The sequence below is a fragment of the Biomphalaria glabrata genome, chromosome 17, assembly GCF_947242115.1.
Source record: "Biomphalaria glabrata chromosome 17, xgBioGlab47.1, whole genome shotgun sequence".
In the NCBI taxonomy this organism is placed as follows: domain Eukaryota; kingdom Metazoa; phylum Mollusca; class Gastropoda; family Planorbidae; genus Biomphalaria; species Biomphalaria glabrata.
The window spans coordinates 4860586-4881308 of record NC_074727.1 but is presented as its reverse complement, the minus strand read 5'-3'; the positions used below and the strand labels follow the sequence as shown (position 1 = coordinate 4881308).

At 34.5% G+C, this 20723-nt stretch overlaps 2 protein-coding genes across 6 annotated transcripts in view; one reads left to right on the top strand and one right to left on the bottom strand.

Moving 5' to 3' along the window:
* LOC129923783 (isocitrate dehydrogenase [NADP], mitochondrial-like) overlaps positions 1–1181 on the bottom strand; it is a 19154-nt gene extending 17973 nt beyond the window's left edge. The window contains exons 1-2 of the mRNA XM_056016457.1: positions 1068–1181; positions 692–893 (exon numbers count right to left, since the gene is read on the bottom strand). Coding sequence (XP_055872432.1) covers positions 692–893; positions 1068–1166 — 301 coding nt within the window. The 5' untranslated portion in view covers positions 1167–1181. The remainder of the gene's footprint in view (positions 1–691; positions 894–1067) is intronic.
* LOC106071127 (NAD(P) transhydrogenase, mitochondrial-like) lies at positions 1090–20723 on the top strand. Of its 5 annotated transcripts, none has more exons than XM_056016453.1 (21): positions 1090–1223; positions 4191–4422; positions 4936–5115; positions 5252–5501; positions 5953–6140; positions 6682–6837; positions 7943–8147; positions 8661–8728; positions 8869–9025; positions 9213–9284; positions 9757–9893; positions 9986–10079; positions 10269–10448; positions 11439–11546; positions 12427–12672; positions 15668–15856; positions 16304–16455; positions 17194–17353; positions 17813–17917; positions 18897–19108; positions 19816–20723. In XM_056016453.1, the coding sequence occupies exons 2-21, from the start codon at positions 4231–4233 to the stop codon at positions 19969–19971; spliced, it is 3207 nt and encodes a 1068-aa protein (XP_055872428.1). In that variant the 5' UTR covers positions 1090–1223; positions 4191–4230; the 3' UTR covers positions 19972–20723. The 5 variants fall into 5 exon arrangements, with proteins under 5 accessions (XP_055872428.1, XP_055872427.1, XP_055872430.1 ...); XM_056016452.1 differs by lacking the exon at positions 1090–1223 and adding an exon at positions 1433–1595; XM_056016454.1 differs by lacking the exon at positions 1090–1223 and adding an exon at positions 2092–2149.

Here is a 20723-nt window from a genome sequence, read left to right as displayed (position 1 = left end):
TGTTTCCATTTAAAATAAAATGTAGAAATATAATCATTTCAGAGGGCTACAGAGCCTCTTCCAAAAATTATGATAAATTATGTAGATCTTAGATCTAGAATAGATCTATTTAAAAAATTTAACTATTTATTTCTATAGTATAGACTACATTACATCCTATTTAATTTAATTATATCTTCAATACTGGTATATTAGATTTATCACTTATATATTGTCAAATTGTGGGGTACGTAGTAGTTGACTAGATTTTTTTTCTAATCTGTAAGTGTAACTTACAACCTTTTATTATTTTGGCTGTGGGGTCAGGCTCAGGTCATTCATCATGATTCAGGGTTAGTTACTTGGTAATGCCCTAGTCGTGGGAACTCAGATTTATACCGAGACTAATTTATTTTTTATTAATTTTTATCAATAATCATATAGTTGATATAGACATGACATAGATCTAGTTGACAGATAGATGTAGCTAGATCTGGTCAGTGAAGTGACAGTGTAGATGAGTAGATCCCTCTGCCTCTAATAGTATAGGTCTATATATAAAAAAAAGTTCTATAGATCTAGATCTAGGCAAGGGCACTTGTGGTATAGAGGTTATTACCTTATTTTATTGCCAACTACACACATGATGCTATATAGTATAGTAAAAAAAACAAATGCACATATCAAAGACAATTAGATGAAGATTACTTACAGTTTCTGGTTTGGGTTGAATTTGTAACTGCTACAAATGCTGAATTTTGGACATTGCTTCCAACCCTGGAAACAAATTTTGCCATGGAAACGAGAGACTTAGCCATTTTTTGTATTTTATTTTCAACCCCAGCAAGCGCTTGAAAGAAATGGTCTTCAGAAGGAGCACCGGAACACACGAAAGCACAATGACTTAGAATACTCTATTTCGGTGGGGATAAAAATAATTTCACAAAATTTAAAAACAGCACAAATAAATAAATTAGAGTATATTTTATATTTGAAATGATAGAATTAACAAGAAATTAGAGATTCATTTAAAATCACGCAAAACAAATGAAATGCTTGTTAAATTTAATATAAACTATTAGCCTAACCTCCCTAATCTTTAAATAGGTTTTGTTAGTCCCAAAAGGGATTTCCTCGCCATGTGACAAGTAAGAAATCATTGATTGGTTGTGTTTAGTGGCGGCCATTTTCTAGGGTATTTCGGGGTCATGCATCTCCAAAGTAACAAGCAATTTTAGGTTTCCGTAAGTATTACATTTAGATAGAGTCTAGGTCTATTTATTTGAAAATCTTTTCGTTTCATATGTAAACACTTGTTCTTTTATGATATTAAAATTTGCAGCTCTTTTTTGCATAAAGCTCTTTGTTTTGTAGATCTAGATATGCATGTTCAGCCGGCGTTTTATATTTTGTTTCGTTCGTTGTCCTTTGGCGTTAATCTGTCTGTTAAACTAGCCTAGTTATGACGTCCTCAGTGCCACCTCAAGATCGTGCAAGGACAACTTATCAATATTGTCTCTAGATCTATCTCACCGGTGCACATCATTAAATTAAACGCGTTATTATTGACCTGCTGCCCATGCATAAAGAAACATTGTATGATTTCTTCCCATAAGGTTAAGTAACTGTTAGAACCCAACATTTTGATATCATGTTATTTTTATGAATTTATCTTATCTTATATAATACAGACGTTACTTCAAAAAAGAAGATGATTACGTCCTACGCGTCATGCATTTAGTCATGCATATTAACCAATGACTTAAATTCTGCCAAGTCACTGGTTTTCCTGGCTAGCTCAGGCAACCCATTCCATGCTCTAATAGCACTAGGGAAGAAGGAGTATTTGTACAAATTTGTCCTAGCATATGGGACGAGGAATGTGCCTTTATCTTTGTGTCTTTCAGAGTATTTTATTAAATTTTGTTTTTGTATTTGAAGATTATGGTTCAGTGTTTTATGTATGATTGCTACTTTACTTTTGAGCCTTCTGTCCTGAAGGCTTTCTAAATTTAGTGATTTTACTAAAGGTGTTACTCTAGTCAAATGTGAATATTCGTTTGTTATGAATCTCACTGCTCTATTTTGTGTCTGTTCCAGTTTCTTAATGTTTTCTTGAGTTGAGGGGTCCCAAACGGAGGATGCATATTCTATTATTGGCCTAACCAAGGTTAAGTAACATTTTAGTTTTATGTTCTTATTTGATTTATAGAAATTTCTTTTAATAAATCCTAATGCTTTGTTTGATTTTTTTGTAGTTTCATCAATATGTGGATTCCATGATAGTTTTTCATTTATTATAACACCTAGGTATTTTGCGTTTTTAGTCTGTGATACTGGTTTGCCATGAATAAGATAAGTGGAATTAATTTGTTTTAGTTTTTTTGTTACTCTTAACAACTGACATTTTTCTGGGTGGAAAGACATGCTCCAATTTGATTCCCATTTCTGTAATTCATCTAATTCTCTTTGTAAAATATCTGTGTCTTGTGTTGTTTTTATTGTTCTATATATTATGCAATCGTCTGCAAATAATCTGACTTTTGTTCCTGAACTAATGCAATTTGGTAAATCATTTATGTAAATTAAAAATAGTAGTGGACCCAAGACTGTACCTTGAGGTACACCTGAGTTTACTGTTATCGGTGTTGATTTAGAGCCATTTATTATTACAGTTTGTTCTCTCCCTATCAGAAAGTCTTTAATCCACTGATGCAGTGGACCATTAATGCCGAAATATTTTAATTTTTTAAGCAAACTATGGTGGTGAACTTTGTCAAAAGCCTTAGAAAAATCTAGTAAGATAGCATCTATTTGTTCACTATTATCTAAACCTTTTGAAAAATCATCAATTAGTCCTATTAGTTGTGTTTCACATGATCTATATTTCCTAAAGCCATGTTGGTATGGTGTGAGGACATTATGTTTGTCTAAGTGGTTTATGATGTTGCTACATATTATGTGTTCTAGGATTTTACATGTGATGCTGGTAAGTGATACTGGTCTGTAGTTCCCTGGGTCAGATTTTTCTCCTTTTTTAAATAGGGGGGTGACATTAGCTTCTTTCCAGTCCTTTGGTACTCTGCCCTGGTTAAGTGAAGCCTGAAAGAGTATTTTGAACACTGGGGCTAGCTCATTACTTAGTTCTTTGAGTAATCTAGCTGGAATACCATCAGGTCCAGAAGCTTTATTTGGTTTGGTGTTGGCTAATAGTTTTTGAATTCCATTTTCTTGTACTACTATATCTTTTATGTTGTCTACTTGGTTCAAATTCAGTAATATGTCTTTGTCTCCTGAATTTATGTAGTTCAGGTCTAAGTGTAAGTGTAATGTTCAACTTAACGACATTGACCTTTCACAGTACCACACAATTATAAAAGTTCAATTGTTAGTCAACTTAGATTAGTGATTAGTGACTTATTTATTACAATAATTAATAGTCAAACATTCAAGAGTTAAATAACATCCAGTGCCAAATATGTATATTGTAGTTGTAGGTCACTGCTGAGGCTGCATATCCACAGGAAATACTGCATTCCTCATTAATCTTACTTAGGGCACTTAGGCCTTGTTAAACTAACTTAAATTATAAATCTAGATCTATATAGTATTATAGAGAATATAGACTAGGTATTACTTGTTGATCTAGTCTATTCTTATATACTATACTATAGATGTATGAATATGTCAGCAATATAACATAAAAAAAAATCTATTAAAAAATGTGAAAACTAAATAAATAAAAAATTGTCAGATTTGCTAAAGACTATGAATCTTATCTAGACTCTAGTACAGCGCTTTGGGGCGCAGGTTTATCATTTTATGAGCTATAAGGACCACAGAGAGAATTGTATCATATGAGGTGTACAATATACAGAATATGAGGTGTTGTCTGTTGTATTTATGTGTATTTTTCTGTTGTGTTGTCTTTATATGAGAAACGAGTCCTTGTAATCACAACAAATTTCCGTAAGGATCAATAAAGCAGTCTTAGTCTTAGTCTTAGTCTTATTACCTAAATCTACTTTCTATGTTCTTAAGTCAGTCTTTTAGGCTATATAATTGTAACACATAATATCTAGATACTAAGCTATTTACTACTATATATTTATATACTAGAATCAAGATTATTTTAATGCAAACATTGGCTGATACTTGCTTTGATAGCTTTAGAATACGTTTTACTAGAATGTCTCTTGAACGTGTTTCAGGTTGTTTTTACTTGACCTCTGCCACTAACACTCCAGCAAAATGCTGCGAGTAAATAGAGTGGCCATCATGGCAGACATTGGAAATCATGTTTGTAAACTGAGTGTTAGATGCAGTCGTGGCTTGCGTTCAGCTGCTGGACAGTTGTGTCAGAAAGCCAAGGCGGAAGAAAAAACCATTGCGGGTATCCCTTACAAGAATCTCTCGATTGGTGTTCCCAAGGAACTTTATACAGTATGTTTTTTTTTTCTTTTTTTGTTTTTGTTTTTTTATAGTGCAATTTTTTCCATTTGATGGAGAAACTAGTATGTTAATGTTATGGATACAGGACAGAAGTTTAAATCATTGTAGATCTATATATTGAAACCATTCAATGTCAATTTCCAGTTGCTTCCAATAACACAATTTTAAATTTGTCTGATCAACAAGCTGTTGAGGCCCATGTGGATATGACAATTTGTGCTTCATTCGTTACAAATTCCACATTTCCCGATAGACATGTGCACGCAATTTAAGTTTTCAGAACACTGTTTTCTTTTTTACTAATGTTTAGAGTTATCAGTGTTTCCCAAACTGTGTTCTGTGGAACTCTAGTGTTCCTCGAGACCTGAATAGGGGTTCCACAAACTACTGGAATAATTATCTAGCTGTAAACTTTTGGTCTGTTTACTTAAAATGTCTATGTTTAATAAAATTTTTGTTATTATTCTATTTTTTTTTACAAATCATTAATATCTTTTTTTTTAGAATGAAAGAAGAGTTGCAATAGTTCCAGCCACAGTACAGAATCTGGTCAAAAAAGGTTTTACAGTAAATGTTGAGGAAAATGCAGGAATAGGGGCCAAGTTTTTGAATGATGATTATGCTGCTTCAGGGGCTAAAGTAAACACCAAAAAAGATGTGTATAATTCTGACATCATATTAAAGGTAAAATATATATATATAATATATATATACATTTATTTGGTCATCATTTTGAATCTACAATTTAAAACTTTATGGGCATATTAATTTTGTTTGTGTTAATTATCTAAATACTATTTATAATTTTTTTTCTTTTAAGGTGAGGGCACCATTGCAAGAAGAAATTGCCAACTTTCGTGAGAGGGGTACTTTGATTTCATTCCTTTATCCAGCACAAAACAAAGATCTTGTGGACCAACTTGCCAAGAAGCAGCTGACTGTGTTTGCTATGGATTGTGTCCCCCGTATATCAAGGGCGCAGGTCTTTGATGCTTTGAGTTCCATGGCAAATATTGCAGGCTACAAGGCTGTTGTGGAAGCTGCCAACAATTTTGGCAGATTTTTTACTGGTAATTTTTTTTTAGCCTTGTACTTGATGTGCATGTACTCAGTAAATCTGGAAACATTTTTAAGTTACAGAATAAGCTCAAGTGAATCAAGGAAAATAGTATCAATTTTTCTTGTGTGTGGATCGTTCTCTTTTTTTTTTTTTTTTTTTTCTCCTACCTCTCTTCTAGTAGATTATTAGTGAAGCTAATAAGCACATTATTATGTTTTTAGAGTATAAGATTGTCTCCACTCTTTGCACTCCCTGCCCATTAGGCAGTACCAGCTCTATCTTTCACTAGTTTTCACATCTTTAGTCTAAGTCTCTTTAAACCCACTTTGCTAAATTATTACGCATTATTATTTAAGAGGTCCTAATCAAGCCAAAGTGTGAATATCTTAAAGAACATTAACATACTTAGAAATGCATAACAGTGGAGTTTTTATTTCTTTTATGAATTTTTACTTGTTCAGGTCAGATCACTGCTGCTGGGAAAGTACCCCCTGCTAAAGTCCTTGTTATCGGAGGTGGTGTTGCTGGTTTGTCTGCCATTGGTACTGCTAAAAACATGGGAGCCATTGTTCGAGGGTTTGATACAAGAGCAGCTGTCAAGGAGCAAGTCGAGTCATTCGGTGCCGAGTTTTTGGAAGTCCATGTCAAAGTTTGTAATATATTTGTTTGTTCTTTTAAACCTCACCTATAGGATGAAATGATGCGAAAGAAAGCAATCAGTTTGTGCACTAAGCTGCAACCCTTTTTATAAGATTTGTTGATATTTAAAGTCTTGTTTGTAAAAGCATAATGCACTCTTGAGACTAATATAAGACTAATTGGGTGTTTAGATGCTTAGATGCCAAGCTAGTAGGCCTAAGTCTTTTTCAAATGCAGGTAATCATGCATAATTTAAGCACTTTGCAAAATTTTATCATCCTTACAATAATTAATGTAAAATTTAACCTAAATGGGGCCAAATTAGAGGGTGGATTGATCTTGGACCCTGTGAGTTATAAGGCTTTGATTTGAAGCTCCTCTTGTTAATGTATAGTTATGTTTTTGTTTTTTTTTACTTTGAAATCATGTATTTTTTTGTTTTTGTTTTTTTAAAGTTTTATTACATACATTAATTTCTATGTTATATTTTCAATAACTATTAAATACAAATTTTGCTGGTTGTCTAATATTTTTGTATAATCAATGTGTAGGAATCTGGTGAAGGTACTGGAGGCTATGCTAAAGAAATGTCTAAAGAATTTTATGATGCTGAGATGGCTCTTTTTGCCAAGCAGTGTAAGGAAATAGACATTCTCATCTCCACTGCCCTCATCCCTGGCAAACCTGCACCCAAGCTTATTTCAAAGGTACAACTGCTCTCAAATGCAACATTTTTGTTAATATTGTCTGAGCAAAGTTTTTAAGAAATAGTTAGAAAGATACTCTATTTCATTGCTAGTGTCTCTTCAAGACTTTAAAATAGAAACACACACACACACAATGTTCCACTTTCTTTTCTTGACTATATTATTAAAAACAAAAGTGTTTCCCTATTTTCTATTAATTTAGCCTTAAGACAGATAATTTGTAAAGTGTTTGTTTGTTTTTATTATTGAGTTCTTATAGTGTTCATTGGTGAAAATAATATCATTTAGAACAGAATTGTGCACCTTGTCATGGGTATTAAGAAATAGTGTAGTGACAAGGGTTTGAGGGTTAGAGGTTTATTGTACTGTAGAGCTTGGTAATATCCCAAGAGTAGCACTGGCATGCAATGACAAAATAATGTAGGATAGTCTTTTATTCATTGTTTAATTTTAACACCTTAGTCTTTACACTTAAATCTTCCCATTTGCCTGAGGGCTTCACCCCCGCCCTCCACCCAACCCCCTGTTTTGACTATCTTTCTAGCTCTAGTTCTATAAGCTCAATTCGTATCTTATCAAGTGAACTTTTGTTGTTTCTATATATGGAAGTAAAACAATTGTATTAAAATTTAGACTTCCCATAGTCAAATTTCAACTCAAATATCAATTTACTTTGGCTTTTTCTAAATCTAGACCATAAACATGCTTGGATAGGGTTAATTTTCAGAAATTTTTTGAATATATCCACACAACTTCAATGTAAATACATCTGAGCAGACATTTGCAATGGCTAAACATGTGGTTTAATTATGATTGGTTGGTTATTTTTTTATATTCTGACTCATTTTTTTCATAGTAAAGTAGCCTATTGGTAAATAGATATAGGTGCACAGCACCATTTTGAAAATTACTTTTCCAAAAATATCGGTTCAGCAGTCTGGTTGAGTTGATCATATATATAATGATTCTATTTTTTAAATGTTTGTCCAAAAAAATCGGTTCAGCAGTCTGGTTGAGTTACTCATGAATATAATTATTCTTTTTTTAAAATTGTTTTGCTTTAGTTACCAACGCAAGGGTAATCGTTTGATCTCTTGTATCCCAGGCTATGATTGAGAGCATGAAGCCAGGTTCAGTTGTTGTGGATCTGGCTGCTGAGGCTGGAGGTAACATTGAGACCACAAGGCCTGGAGAGCTGTATGTTTATAAGGATGTCATCCACATTGGCTACACAGATTTACCATCCAGACTACCAACTCAATCCTCTACACTCTATTCTAATAACATCACCAAGTTACTTTTGTCTTTTGGTAGGTAGTGCTGTTTATCGTGTTAGGAACCGTTCAATAGATTTTTTTTGTGAATGCTCATGTCAAGGTTTAAAACTATTTTGTAACTAATTTAGTACCTGATGTGTCTACAGTGGATTCAGGCTGACAATAAATATAAAACATAGATTTTCATTATTAATCATTGAAATAATAGATACATCACCTATAGGACATAATTTTTAATGCTGCAACAGCTTCAAGATATATATACACAGTTCTTTGAAATTCGTTTCTGTTCTAGTAGGACACTAATTGTGAAAAATTAGCATGGTATTGCTTTGAACTTCTAGTTAACTTATGTGTATATTGGGTCCCATATTGTAATGACAGAAAACTTATTACTATTTTTTTTAAGCTAATTTAGTTCAAGATTTACAGAGCTATGGATTAGTGTTTTTTTTTTGTTTTGTTTTTTATTTTACTTTGCTGTCATTACAGTTTTAAGCTTTTTGTATAGGATGTGTATTAATGAATTTGTATATGAACAAACAGGGGAAAAGGATCATTACAATATCAATTTGGAGGATGAGGTGGTCAGAGGCTCCATTATTTTACAAGAAGTAAGTAGTTTTTTTTTTTGTTGTAATTTAAAACTTTTTATTGATGGTAATTACACAATTTTTGTTGTTATTAACTTGTGTGTGAATATATTACATTAATTTTTTTAAATACATTACTTGACCATGACAACTTTTTTCAGGGCAAACTTTTATGGCCACCACCTGCTAAAGCTCCAGAGGTAGTAGCTGCCCCACCTGCCAAAGCTGTTGAGAAGGTGCCGCCACCTCCACCCAACTATTTTGCGGATACTCTTAAAGACTCTCTTATGTACACTGCTGGTTTGGGTGGAACATTAGGTTTGTTGTTGTTGTTTTTTTAACTGAGCTGATCTTGGAACTCTAGACCATTACTTTGCAATGTTAAATGTAATTAATTATCTAGTTCATTGAGATTTTAATTTTTCTTAGAATCTTTATTCAATCAGTTATTGGCTACATCATCCTATTTTGTCCAGCCTTTAAGTAAGTTTCTCATTTTCTGTAGGTCTAGGCATGATCTCACCAAATTCTGCCTTCACATCAATGGTCAATATATTTGGCTTGGCTGGCATAGTAGGTAAGTAAAATGGTATTCTTTGCACTATATATTTTTCATGTAATTTAAACCTTGTCGAATACTTGAATTTTAAATAATTGTAGTTTAACTGCTAATATCCACCCAATTATAATTGGTACCTGACATACTATGGGGATGTAAAGACGGTTGTTGTCCTGGACACATGACACCCCTGTTAACTGTCGACCATAGAAGCAGATGAGTTTTACATCATCTGCCCTAACAGATTGCAATGTCTGAAAGGGGTACCTTTACTTTCGTTTTTTTTGGGTTTAGTTTTAGATACATTAATACAAAAGTAATAAGTATCTCAAATATTATTGCTTGGAAACAAGTTGGTTTGTGCTAGCTCTTACAGCTAGTACCTATAAAATTACTACAATTGAGTCTTCATTGGTTACCTACTTACTGAATAACTCTACCTTGACTGAAAAGTTGTTCCATCGTTGTGTTTTTTTTTTTTTTTTTATAGGTTATCATACTGTGTGGGGTGTCACCCCAGCCTTACACTCCCCCTTGATGTCAGTCACAAATGCAATCTCTGGTATCACTGCTGTTGGAGGATTGCTGCTCATGGGCGGCGGATACTATCCTACAAATACATTGCAGGTTGGTAAAAACAGATTTTAATGACATAGTTTGATAATAATATAAGGATGTTTGAGGCTTGAATTAGTTTAAATATTTTTCTTGTCTGACAGACTCTAGCTGCACTGGCTGCATTCATCTCCTCCATTAACATTGGAGGTGGCTTTGTTGTAACCAAAAGAATGTTGGACATGTTCAAAAGACCAAGTAGGTTTGGAATTTAATCTTCACACATACCATAGTTGGATCAATTTATAAGAATTTTGAAACTATTACAAAGTTCCTTTTGAAGGAGCGGAAAGATAGTTATTGAATTATTCTGCTAATGTTTTTCACTAAATAGGCAAAATACATATCTCTGTCAAATCAGTTGATGCTAACTGGTTTTATTTCCAGCTGACCCACCTGAGTACCAGTACCTTTATGGTATCCCAGCCGTTTCATTCTTAGCTGGTTATGGATATTGTGCTTCAACTGGTACCTACCCAGATATCCACCAGATGGCCTACCTGGCAGCATCGTTGTGTTGTGTTGGGGCTCTCACTGGCTTGTCATCGCAGAAAACTAGCAGACTGGGTAGGTGTTCTACATTACTTGTGTAAGCCTGTTTATATTTAGAGCTGAAACTTTTTTTTTTTTTTTTTTTTTGGAAAGAATCTTTCCCTGTTTTCAAAGGCGTAGTTTCCTCTTTTTTTTTTTTTTATATAATTGCAGCCATTTTTTTTCCCCCATACAGCAAATGTCATGAGTTGTATTAGAGAATTGTATTGTCTCTCAAATTACATGACAGTTAGGAGATGCCTCTATAGAAACAGTCTAGAATACATTTTTGATTGAGTTTAATATCTTCTAATTCCATTGAATAAAACAAGTAATCCAGAGGTGAAAAATTCACATATAACATAAAGCTGTACAAATAGAATAATAACTTGACTTCTATATAATAATATTGTTAAATAAATGAAACAGTGAAGATACTGAGGATCAATAACTTATGATCATCAAGAATTGTGGGTTTGACAATCAAAATCTTGGCCTATATTTCCCATCAGGTTTTTTCCTTACACATACACAATCTAATCTGCACCCTAGTAAAATATTTGCTTTATCCAGGAGATGGGGTTGACTACAAACATTTGATTTAAGACTAATAAGTAATTGTGTATATATTTATTTCACAAGATTGTTATTAAATTAAATAAATTTTTACTATTTGAGCTATGAATGGACCTGATTTTTGATAACTTGGCTGTATAACATTTAGATCTTGCGCTATAAAGGAGACGTAACCCATGAGGGTTTATGGGCACAACATAGCCTAAATTAAGCTGATGTGCCAAAAACCCAAATATCATTAACCTGCTCAGTTCTCATATGCTTGGTGAGCTGCAATGTATGCATCCAAGGGTGACATCAAACATAGTTATGATTTAGTTTACAAATATGTTGTATTGTTCTCTTTCACTTGTGAGATCATTTCTGTTTGAAATTTCACTACTATCATTGTTAGTTCAAGAGTCAATACCAATGAAGTGATGTTTTTTTTTTTTTTTTTACTTTTTGCAGGTAATACATTGGGTATCATCGGTGTGACCAGTGGTGTTGCAGCTACTTTGGGTATCTTGAAACCTACACCTGAACTGTTTACACAGATGGCTACCTGCATGGGTCTTGGTAAGTAGTTTCCTTTGTTAGTTTCAAAGTTGTTTTTCTGTACATTATATGTAGACTGAACTAAGAGGTTCTGCAGTTTTGAACGCCTTAACCCTTAAGGCGTGTAGTAGTTTAACCTCCAAACATTAGAATTGTAAATCCATTTTGTAAGTGATCATTGTAAAACCGCTCAGCACTTTAAGGGTTAAAGAACACATCCTTGTTGCTTATTTCTAAAACAATGAGAAATATGGATTTGAATGGTTGCACAATTAAAAGTTTCTAACTTTAAAACAAGCCTTGTTCTGTTGAGAGAGATATATAGTTAAAAAAGAGAGAGTGTTAGTCTAATACATACCTTACGACTGTGTCAGCTCTGTTTAAATTGTTGTGAAAATAAGTGTGGCAAGGTGGAAATGGGGCTGGGTGGGGCTTGTGACTGTTGACCTCTGTCTGGCAAGTGCATGCTTGCTAATGCTAAAACAACTATGACTTTTTTTTGTATTGGCAGTAATGAAATATGCTACGTTAAAATGTTACTTTCTTTAAACAAACAACAGCAAAAAAATCTATGTTGATCTTTTATGGATGGACTTGTTTTCTGATTTTATAGGGGTTGGTAAAGTTCACTGCTTTTTTTTTTAAATTCATAAAAGATAAACATTAGTGAATTTTGTTTCTACGTTTTGACAAAGTTTAGTTTTCAAATCAGATTGAATATGTGGGCCATAATTGTTAACAAAAATATTTGAGGAAGAGGGATAATGTTTTAAATTGATATATTTTTAAATATTTAGTTGTTGTTCGTTTGATTGCTCATTATTCCCCACCCCCAAAAATTCATTTCATGTGTGTTCATGTTTTATTTACTCTGAGGGAAATGTTTTTATTTTTGTTTTAGGTGGCTTGATTGGTACGGTAATGGCTAAGCGTTTGGAGGTGACTGACCTGCCCCAGATGGTGGCCCTGTTCCACAGCCTGGTTGGTGCCGCTGCTGTGTTGACCTGCTTTTCCAACTACCTTCTGGAGCAACCTCATTTTGCCACAGATCCAGCAGCCAATGTCATCAAGACTTTCTTGTTTTTGGGTACCTTCATTGGTGGTGTCACATTCACTGGCTCCTTGATTGCTTTTGGAAAACTGCAAGGTTGGTTTTAGGGACACTATTGCACTAGATTTCTTTGAGTTCTTGTAAGTCTCTTGACTTGAAGACCTTAGATCCCCAAGGTTGGTTTTAGGGACACTATTGCACTAGTGAGTTCTTGTAAGTCTCTTGACTTGAAGACCTTAGATCCCCAAGGTTGGTTTTAGGGACACTATTGCACTAGTGAGTTCTTGTAAGTCTCTTGACTTGAAGACCTTAGATCCCCAAGGTTGGTTTTAGGGACACTATTGCACTAGTGAGTTCTTGTAAGTCTCTTGACTTGAAGACCTTAGATCCCCAAGGCTGGTTTTAGGACACTATTGCACTAGATTTCTTTGAGTTCTTGTAAGTCTCTTGACTTGAAGACCTTAGATCCCCAAGGTTGGTTTTAGGGACACTATTGCACTAGTGAGTTCTTGTAAGTCTCTTGACTTGAAGACCTTAGATCCCCAAGGTTGGTTTTAGGACACTATTGCACTAGATTTCTTTGAGTTCTTGTAAGTCTCTTGACTTGAAGACCTTAGATCCCCAAGGTTGGTTTTAGGACACTATGGCACTAGTGAGTTCTTGTAAGTCTCTTGACTTAAAGACCTTAGATCCCCAAGGTTGGTTTTAGGACACTATTGCACTAGATTTCTTTGAGTTCTTGTAAGTCTCTTGACTTGAAGACCTTAGATACCCAAGGTTGGTTTTAGGACACTATGGCACTAGTGAGTTCTTGTAAGTCTCTTGACTTGAAGACCTTAGATCCCCAATGTTGGTTTTAGGGACACTATTGCACTAGATTTCTTTGAGTTCTTGTAAGTCTCTTGACTTGAAGACCTTAGATCCCCAAGGTTGGTTTTAGGACACTATTGCACTAGATTTCTTTGAGTTCTTGTAAGTCTCTTGACTTGAAGACCTTAGATCCCCAAGGTTGGTTTTAGGACACTATGGCACTAGTGAGTTCTTGTAAGTCTCTTGACTTGAAGACCTTAGATCCCCAAGGTTGGTTTTAGGACACTATTGCACTAGATTTCTTTGAGTTCTTGTAAGTCTCTTGACTCGAAGACCTTAGATCCCCAAGGTTGGTTTTAGGACACTATTGCACTAGATTTCTTTGAGTTCTTGTAAGTCTCTTGACTTGAAGACCTTAGATACCCAAGGTTGGTTTTAGGACACTATGGCACTAGTGAGTTCTTGTAAGTCTCTTGACTTGAAGACCTTAGATCCCCAATGTTGGTTTTAGGGACACTATTGCACTAGATTTCTTTGAGTTCTTGTAAGTCTCTTGACTTGAAGAACTTAGATCCCCAAGGTTGGTTTTAGGACACTATTGCACTAGATTTCTTTGAGTTCTTGTAAGTCTCTTGACTTGAAGACCTTAGATCCCCAAGGTTGGTTTTAGGGACACTATTGCACTAGATTTCTTTGAGTTCTTGTAAGTCTCTTGACTTGAAGACCTTAGATCCCCAAGGTTGGTTTTAGGACACTATGGCACTAGTGAGTTCTTGTAAGTCTCTTGACTTGAAGACCTTAGATCCCCAAGGTTGGTTTTAGGACACTATTGCACTAGATTTCTTTGAGTTCTTGTAAGTCTCTTGACTTGAAGACCTTAGATCCCCAAGGTTGGTTTTAGGACACTATTGCACTAGATTTCTTTGAGTTCTTGTAAGTCTCTTGACTTGAAGACCTTACATCCCCAAGGTTGGTTTTAGGACACTATTGCACTAGATTTCTTTGAGTTCTTGTAAGTCTCTTGACTTGAAGACCTTAGATCCCCAAGGTTGGTTTTAGGACACTATTGCACTAGATTTCTTTGAGTTCTTGTAAGTCTCTTGACTTGAAGACCTTAGATCATCAAGGTTGGTTTTGGGACACAATTGCACTAGATCTCTTTGAGTTCTTGAAAGTCTCTTGACTTGAAGACCTTAGATCCCCAAGGTTGGTTTTGGGACACTATTGCACTAGATTTCTTTGAGTTCTTGAAAGTCTCTTGACTTGAAGACCTTAGATTCCCAAGGTTGGTTTTGGGACAATATTGCACTAGATTTCTTTGAGTTCTTGTAAGTCTCTGACTTGAAGACCTTAGATCCCCATTGTTGGTTTTGGGACACAATTGCACTAGATTTCTTTGAATTCTTGAAAGTCTCTTGACTTGAAGACCTTAGATCCCCATTGTTGGTTTTAGGACACTATTGCACTAGATTTCTTTGAGTTCTTGTAAGTCTCTGATTTGAAGACCTTACATCCCCAAGGTTGGTTTTAGGACACTATTGCACTAGATTTCTTTGAGTTCTTGTAAGTCTCTGATTTGAAGACCTTAGATCCCCAAGGTTGGTTTTAGGACACTATTGCACTAGATTTCTTTGAGTTCTTGTAAGTCGCTGACTTGAAGACCTTAGATCCCCAAGGTTGGTTTTGGGACACAATTGCACTAGATTTCTTTGAATTCTTGAAAGTCTCTTGACTTGAAGACCTTAGATCCCCAAGGTTGGTTTTGGGACAATATTGCACTAGATTTCTTTGAGTTCTTGAAAGTCTCTTGACTTGAAGACCTTAGATCCCCAAGGTTGGTTTTGGGACACTATTGCACTAGATTTCTTTGAGTTCTTGTAAGTCTCTGACTTGAAGACCTTAGATCCCCATTTAATTGAACAGAGTTAAAACAAGTCGTGTGGGTCATTAACTCTATTATTCACATTTACTAAGAGTTGCTTTGTTGGTCATGGCATGGCATCATTTTTTTTCCCTTGTCATTTAATCCATTATGAAGAAAGTATGACACTTCTCAACATCAATTTTTAAATTGGTTACAGTGAACACTTTAAAGAGTTGCATTTTAATACTCTTTATATCCAAGGATATTGGTAACATTACAAGTTGGAGGATTACAATTACTAAATTGAATGTTTGCTTTTAAAAAAATGACAAGTCAAGAAGTAAGAAAATTTGTCTGTCAAGTTTACATACATTGTGTCATTTTTGCTGTATTTATATTTTATTTTACATTATTTAGGTATTCTGAAATCTGACCCTCTCCTCCTGCCTGGCCGCAACCTCCTCAATGCTGGCATGCTGTTGGGCAATGTTGGCGCCATGGGATACTACATGACGTCTAACAGCCCATCAGTTGGCTTGAGCATGCTGGGAACTACCACTGCTTTGTCAAGTATCATGGGAATTACTCTCACTGCTGCCATTGGAGGTTTGTTTGACTTGTCTCCCGTACCAAAGTTTAGTTATGTGGACTATAAATAGTTGTTTTTTAAATTGGTTTTTGGGGGAGGGGCTTGCAATTTTTTATGTACCAAATCTTTATAAAATGTTATTTCATGGGAATTAGAAGGTTTAGTTAATATTGAGCTAGTCATCTGAAATTAGACATATATGATAAGTGGTTATTTATTTATAAGTTGTAGTTAAGTATTTCTTTGTTTTAAAAACATAATCAGGAGATTAACATTTCTTTTATTTTGATTTTTAGGTTACACAAAAAAAAAACTTAACTTTTTGCCAAAGTTAAATTTACAAAATGATTTGGAACTAAATTTTCCCATTTTTTTAAGAGACTGCGTCAATAGTTCACAAAATGACTCAGTGATTTACAAAATGTCTGAGTGGTAGGTGTTATTCCTATTGTACTGTTCCCTAGGTGCTGACATGCCTGTGGTCATCACTGTACTGAACTCTTACTCTGGATGGGCTTTGTGTGCTGAGGGCTTTATGCTGGACAACAATCTGATGACCATTGTTGGTGCTCTCATTGGATCTTCTGGTGCCATCCTTTCATACATCATGTGCAAGGTAATTGATGTGTAATCTAAGGAAATTAACAGAGTGCTTGCTATACCAGCTGCAAATGTATGTAGGGAAAGTGTGGAGAGTTTTTCCACTTCAGTAGCTCATTGAATTTGGACATTTCAAATATAATCTAGTTGTTAAACACACACACACAGAATGTAAAAAGACATGTAGTACTGTTGTTGCATTGCTTAATGTAAAATAAAAACTGTGACCTAACTCCTGCAATGTGGGCCAACATCTTTGTCTATAAAATAATTCCTGATGTTTGTCTTTTAGGCAATGAACAGATCTCTGCCTAATGTAATTCTGTCAATGAAATAATTCCTGATGTTTGTCTTTTAGGCAATGAACAGATCTCTGCCTAATGTAATTCTGTCCATGAAATAATTCCTGATGTTTGTCTTTTAGGCAATGAACAGATCTCTGCCTAGTGTAATTCTGTCAATGAAATAATTCCTGATGTTTGTCTTTTAGGCAATGAACAGATCTCTGCCTAATGTAATTTTGTCCATGAAATAATTCCTGATGTTTGTCTATTAGGCTATGAACAGATCTCTGCCTAGTGTAATTTTGTCAATGAAATAATTCCTGATGTTTGTCTTTTAGGCAATGAACAGATCTCTGCCTAATGTAATTCTGTCAATGAAATAATTCCTGATGTTTGTCTATTAGGCAATGAACAGATCTCTGCCTAATGTATTTCTGTCCATGAAATAATTCCTGATGTTTGTCTTTTAGGCTATGAACAGATCTCTGCCTAATGTAATTCTTGGTGGGTATGGCACAAGCTCAACTGGCAAAGGCAAGCCCATGGCCATCACTGGCACTGCTACGGAAATCTCAGTTGATGGAACCATTGACCTGATTGAAGAAGCCAAAAATATCATCATTGTACCAGGTGTGTTTTTCTTTTTTTTTGTGGCTTTTGTTTTCTCTTTTGGACTAGTGTAGTTTTAAAATTCTTCCTATTTCCTTTCTTGATCAGAAGTGTTTGTTTTTTAATCCATAAAAAAAAATTAAAACATTTTTTTTATGTACATTGAAAGCATCCATTGTGTTTGCCTTATTTTCATTTATATGTATTGTGTACCAACTGTTGATTTGTAGTGACAGTGTTTTAGGATGTAACATTTGTCTAGTGGCAGTAAATTCTAGTAGCTTTTGGGTTCAAAAAATGTTAAAAGGAACCAGATGTCAAATTTCATATTTGATCAAATTTACAATGATTAATTCTACAAGTTTCAAATATGCAGTTTTATTTCTATGCTAAACATAATCGTGTGTGTATATTTTGTTTTGTTTAGAACTGTAAACATTGCCTGAATTCCTCCACTTTAAATTGAACTCTGTGTCTTAGGTTATGGTCTGTGTGTAGCAAAGGCTCAGTATCCTATTGCTGAAATGGTTGATCTACTCAGAAAGAAAGGCAAGAATGTCAAGTTTGGAATTCATCCAGTTGCAGGTAAGAGCTTTGTACTGTCATGCATAGAAGAATTCTGTTCTTGCTTTGACACTAGCCTAGAATGAAGAGACTTTTAAATACAGCATAAACCTAGAAATAGGAACCTTGTCCTGAGCATATATTAATAAATCCATAGCAAAAACATGTCCCAGAGCTCAACCATTAGCTATTTCTTATGCTTTGCTAATATGTTGGCTACAACTTTTTTTCCCATTGCCTTTCTCTTCATCATCATAACTCTAAACATCAACACTTGGTAAAACATTTAGTCGAGCTTGGTTAAATGGAACTGCCATTTGGAATTCACAAGTTTATCAGGGAGACGTGTAAGATTATTTTTGATATTCAGTGAGGTCTGAAAGAATACTGAGATGGTGAATTGTATTTCTTTATTATGACTGTGGAGAAAGTGTATCTTTTTGTTTTTTATGTAGCAATAATAATTTTGTTTCAGTTCCACATTATTGATCTTGGCTGAACTACATGTTACAGCATTTTCTTGCTTTCAATTTGTTCCCTCTACCCAAATTTTTTTTTAAATTAAGAAAAGAACAAATGTACTATGATAAAACTCATAAATATATATATACTGTTGCTCCTCTTGGGGTGTGGTGGCTGAGCGATAAAGCACTTGACCTCTGAACTGGAGGGTCTCGGGTCTGAATCTCGGTGAAGCTAAGCTCCTGAGTCCACCCAGCTCTTGTGGGTAACTGATATTAGTTTGTGAAAATAAAGGTGTTTGGTTTGTTGTGCTGGCCACATGACACACTAGTTAACCATCAGCCATAGATATGACCTTTACATCATCTTCTCTATAGATCGCAAGGTCTGAAAAGGGGATACTTTACTTTTACTACTTTGTTTGTCCTCATATAAGATGGTTGTTATATTCCGATTATTTTATAACCTTTAGAAAAGTTGTTTTTTAAGAAATTCTAGTAGCTTTTTCTAATTAAATAGCATTATTGTGTGTGTGTAGGTCGTATGCCTGGACAGCTGAATGTCCTGTTGGCTGAGGCTGGTGTACCCTATGACATTGTCCAAGAAATGGATGAACTGAATCATGAGTTCCCAGAGACTGACTTGGCTTTGGTTATTGGTGCCAATGACACAGTCAATTCGGCTGCGGAGGAGGACCCCAACTCAATCATTGCTGGCATGCCTGTACTGCGTGTATGGCTTGCTAAACAGGTAGGTGTCACTCTGTTTGGGAACTGTCAATGCTTTCTCTTAACTTAATCGGTGCGGAGCGTCTATCCCATAGACGTTCTTACCCTACCTTTGTTTCGTTGCATTTTTAAATTAAAATTTTTAAACTAACAACAGTGGAACTATTTTTACTTTATTAAATTGTTCTTCATCCTTTGTTTGCATAGAAATTAGAAGCTTTTGGCTTTATTTAGACATTTATCTCAAGATTTAGACTCTAGTTCTAGATATATCTCTAAATCTAAACTTATGATAAATAAAAAGAAAGGAAATGGTAGATCTACATCAAATAATCATCCACTGTGGGCATTTTTTGCCCATTTTCTTTTTTGAGTAGGCCTATTGTTTATCTGTAAAAATCTACGACATCATGGCTATGCTAGTCCAAGACACACCCACAATGTTTACTACTGAAGAAGCTTTCTAATTGTTCTATTTATACTTCTGTGAATAGTAATAATGAAGATATAGATCTTGATCTAGATTTAGCATAGGATGAAGCAGACTTGGACATTATTAGCATTTAGATTTAGATCTAGTAATGTACAAGTATGCATGATTAGTAAGGTGTTATAATTTTATGTTAGACGGAGGAGGTTAATGTAATTAGTACCATGTAATAATCTTACGTGTTTGGACTTCTCTCCTTGACATATTGTACTTATTCATTGTACTTTGTGTATTTGCAGTGCATTGTGATGAAACGAACCCTTGGTGTTGGTTATGCCGCTGTCGACAACCCAGTATTTTTCAAGACCAACACAAACATGCTCCTCGGAGACGCCAAGAAGACCTGTGATGCCCTTCTTGCAGGCATCAAACAAAGAGCAGAGTCCAGCTCATAATAGATATTTATTTTTTAGAGTCAGCCATCATGCGTCTTCAACGTTTCTCCCTCAACATGTTTTTCCCTTGTAGCTTAAATAGAGGTAAGGACTTGACATTTCGTGACAGGACGCGTTCTATTACTATTGGAAATTTGTGTGACAAAGTCATGTGATCACCTCAATAGTTGACTTAAACTAATTTCTTTATTCATCGTAAAGAAAAATTGCTGTGTATAAATCTGTTGTTTTCAAAGAAGAGTGTGATATTAAGATGTTGTTGTACTGGTCAATCACGTAATCCCTGTTGTTTTGTATGAGATTCAGAACTTTGCCTTGCTGACGACAAAGTGCAGAGTGGTTAGATGTTTAATTAAAAGTAATCTTTAACAGCTTATAATTGAGTGCTTGAGATAGATTAACTGCATCTGTTGTAAATCTCTTGTAGATCTGGATCTGAAAGATAATTGACTTCAATTTTTAGTGTTTGAATTTATTGAATTTCTTAGTTTCAGATTTTTTATATATTTTTTTTTTGCATGAGAGATGTCTCAGTAGGTTAGTAAGTAAAAGATTCAGTTTGTATTTTTTTGTTTTGTGTATTTGAATTTGAGAAACATAAAGGTTAATTGCCTTTAGGGTTGATAGTTGTTCATTTGATAATCTTTAGGAAATTGTAAAGATATTTGCTCATGTATCTAATAAAAATAATTCTAAAGTAACCTAGACATTCAATATGATTTGTGGTAACTAATAAAGATGTCTTCAAACTA

What these genes read in the sequence shown, in the direction of transcription:
- LOC106071127 (XM_056016453.1), top strand. Translation starts at nt 4,231, where the DNA reads ATGCTGCGAGTAAATAGAGTGGCCATCATGGCAGACATTGGAAATCAT. An exon ending in AAATATCATCATTGTACCAG is followed by an intron (nt 17,354 to 17,812) that starts GTGTGTTTTTCT and finishes TCTGTGTCTTAG; the next exon opens with GTTATGGTCTGTGTGTAGCA. An exon ending in GTGTATGGCTTGCTAAACAG is followed by an intron (nt 19,109 to 19,815) that starts GTAGGTGTCACT and finishes GTGTATTTGCAG; the next exon opens with TGCATTGTGATGAAACGAAC.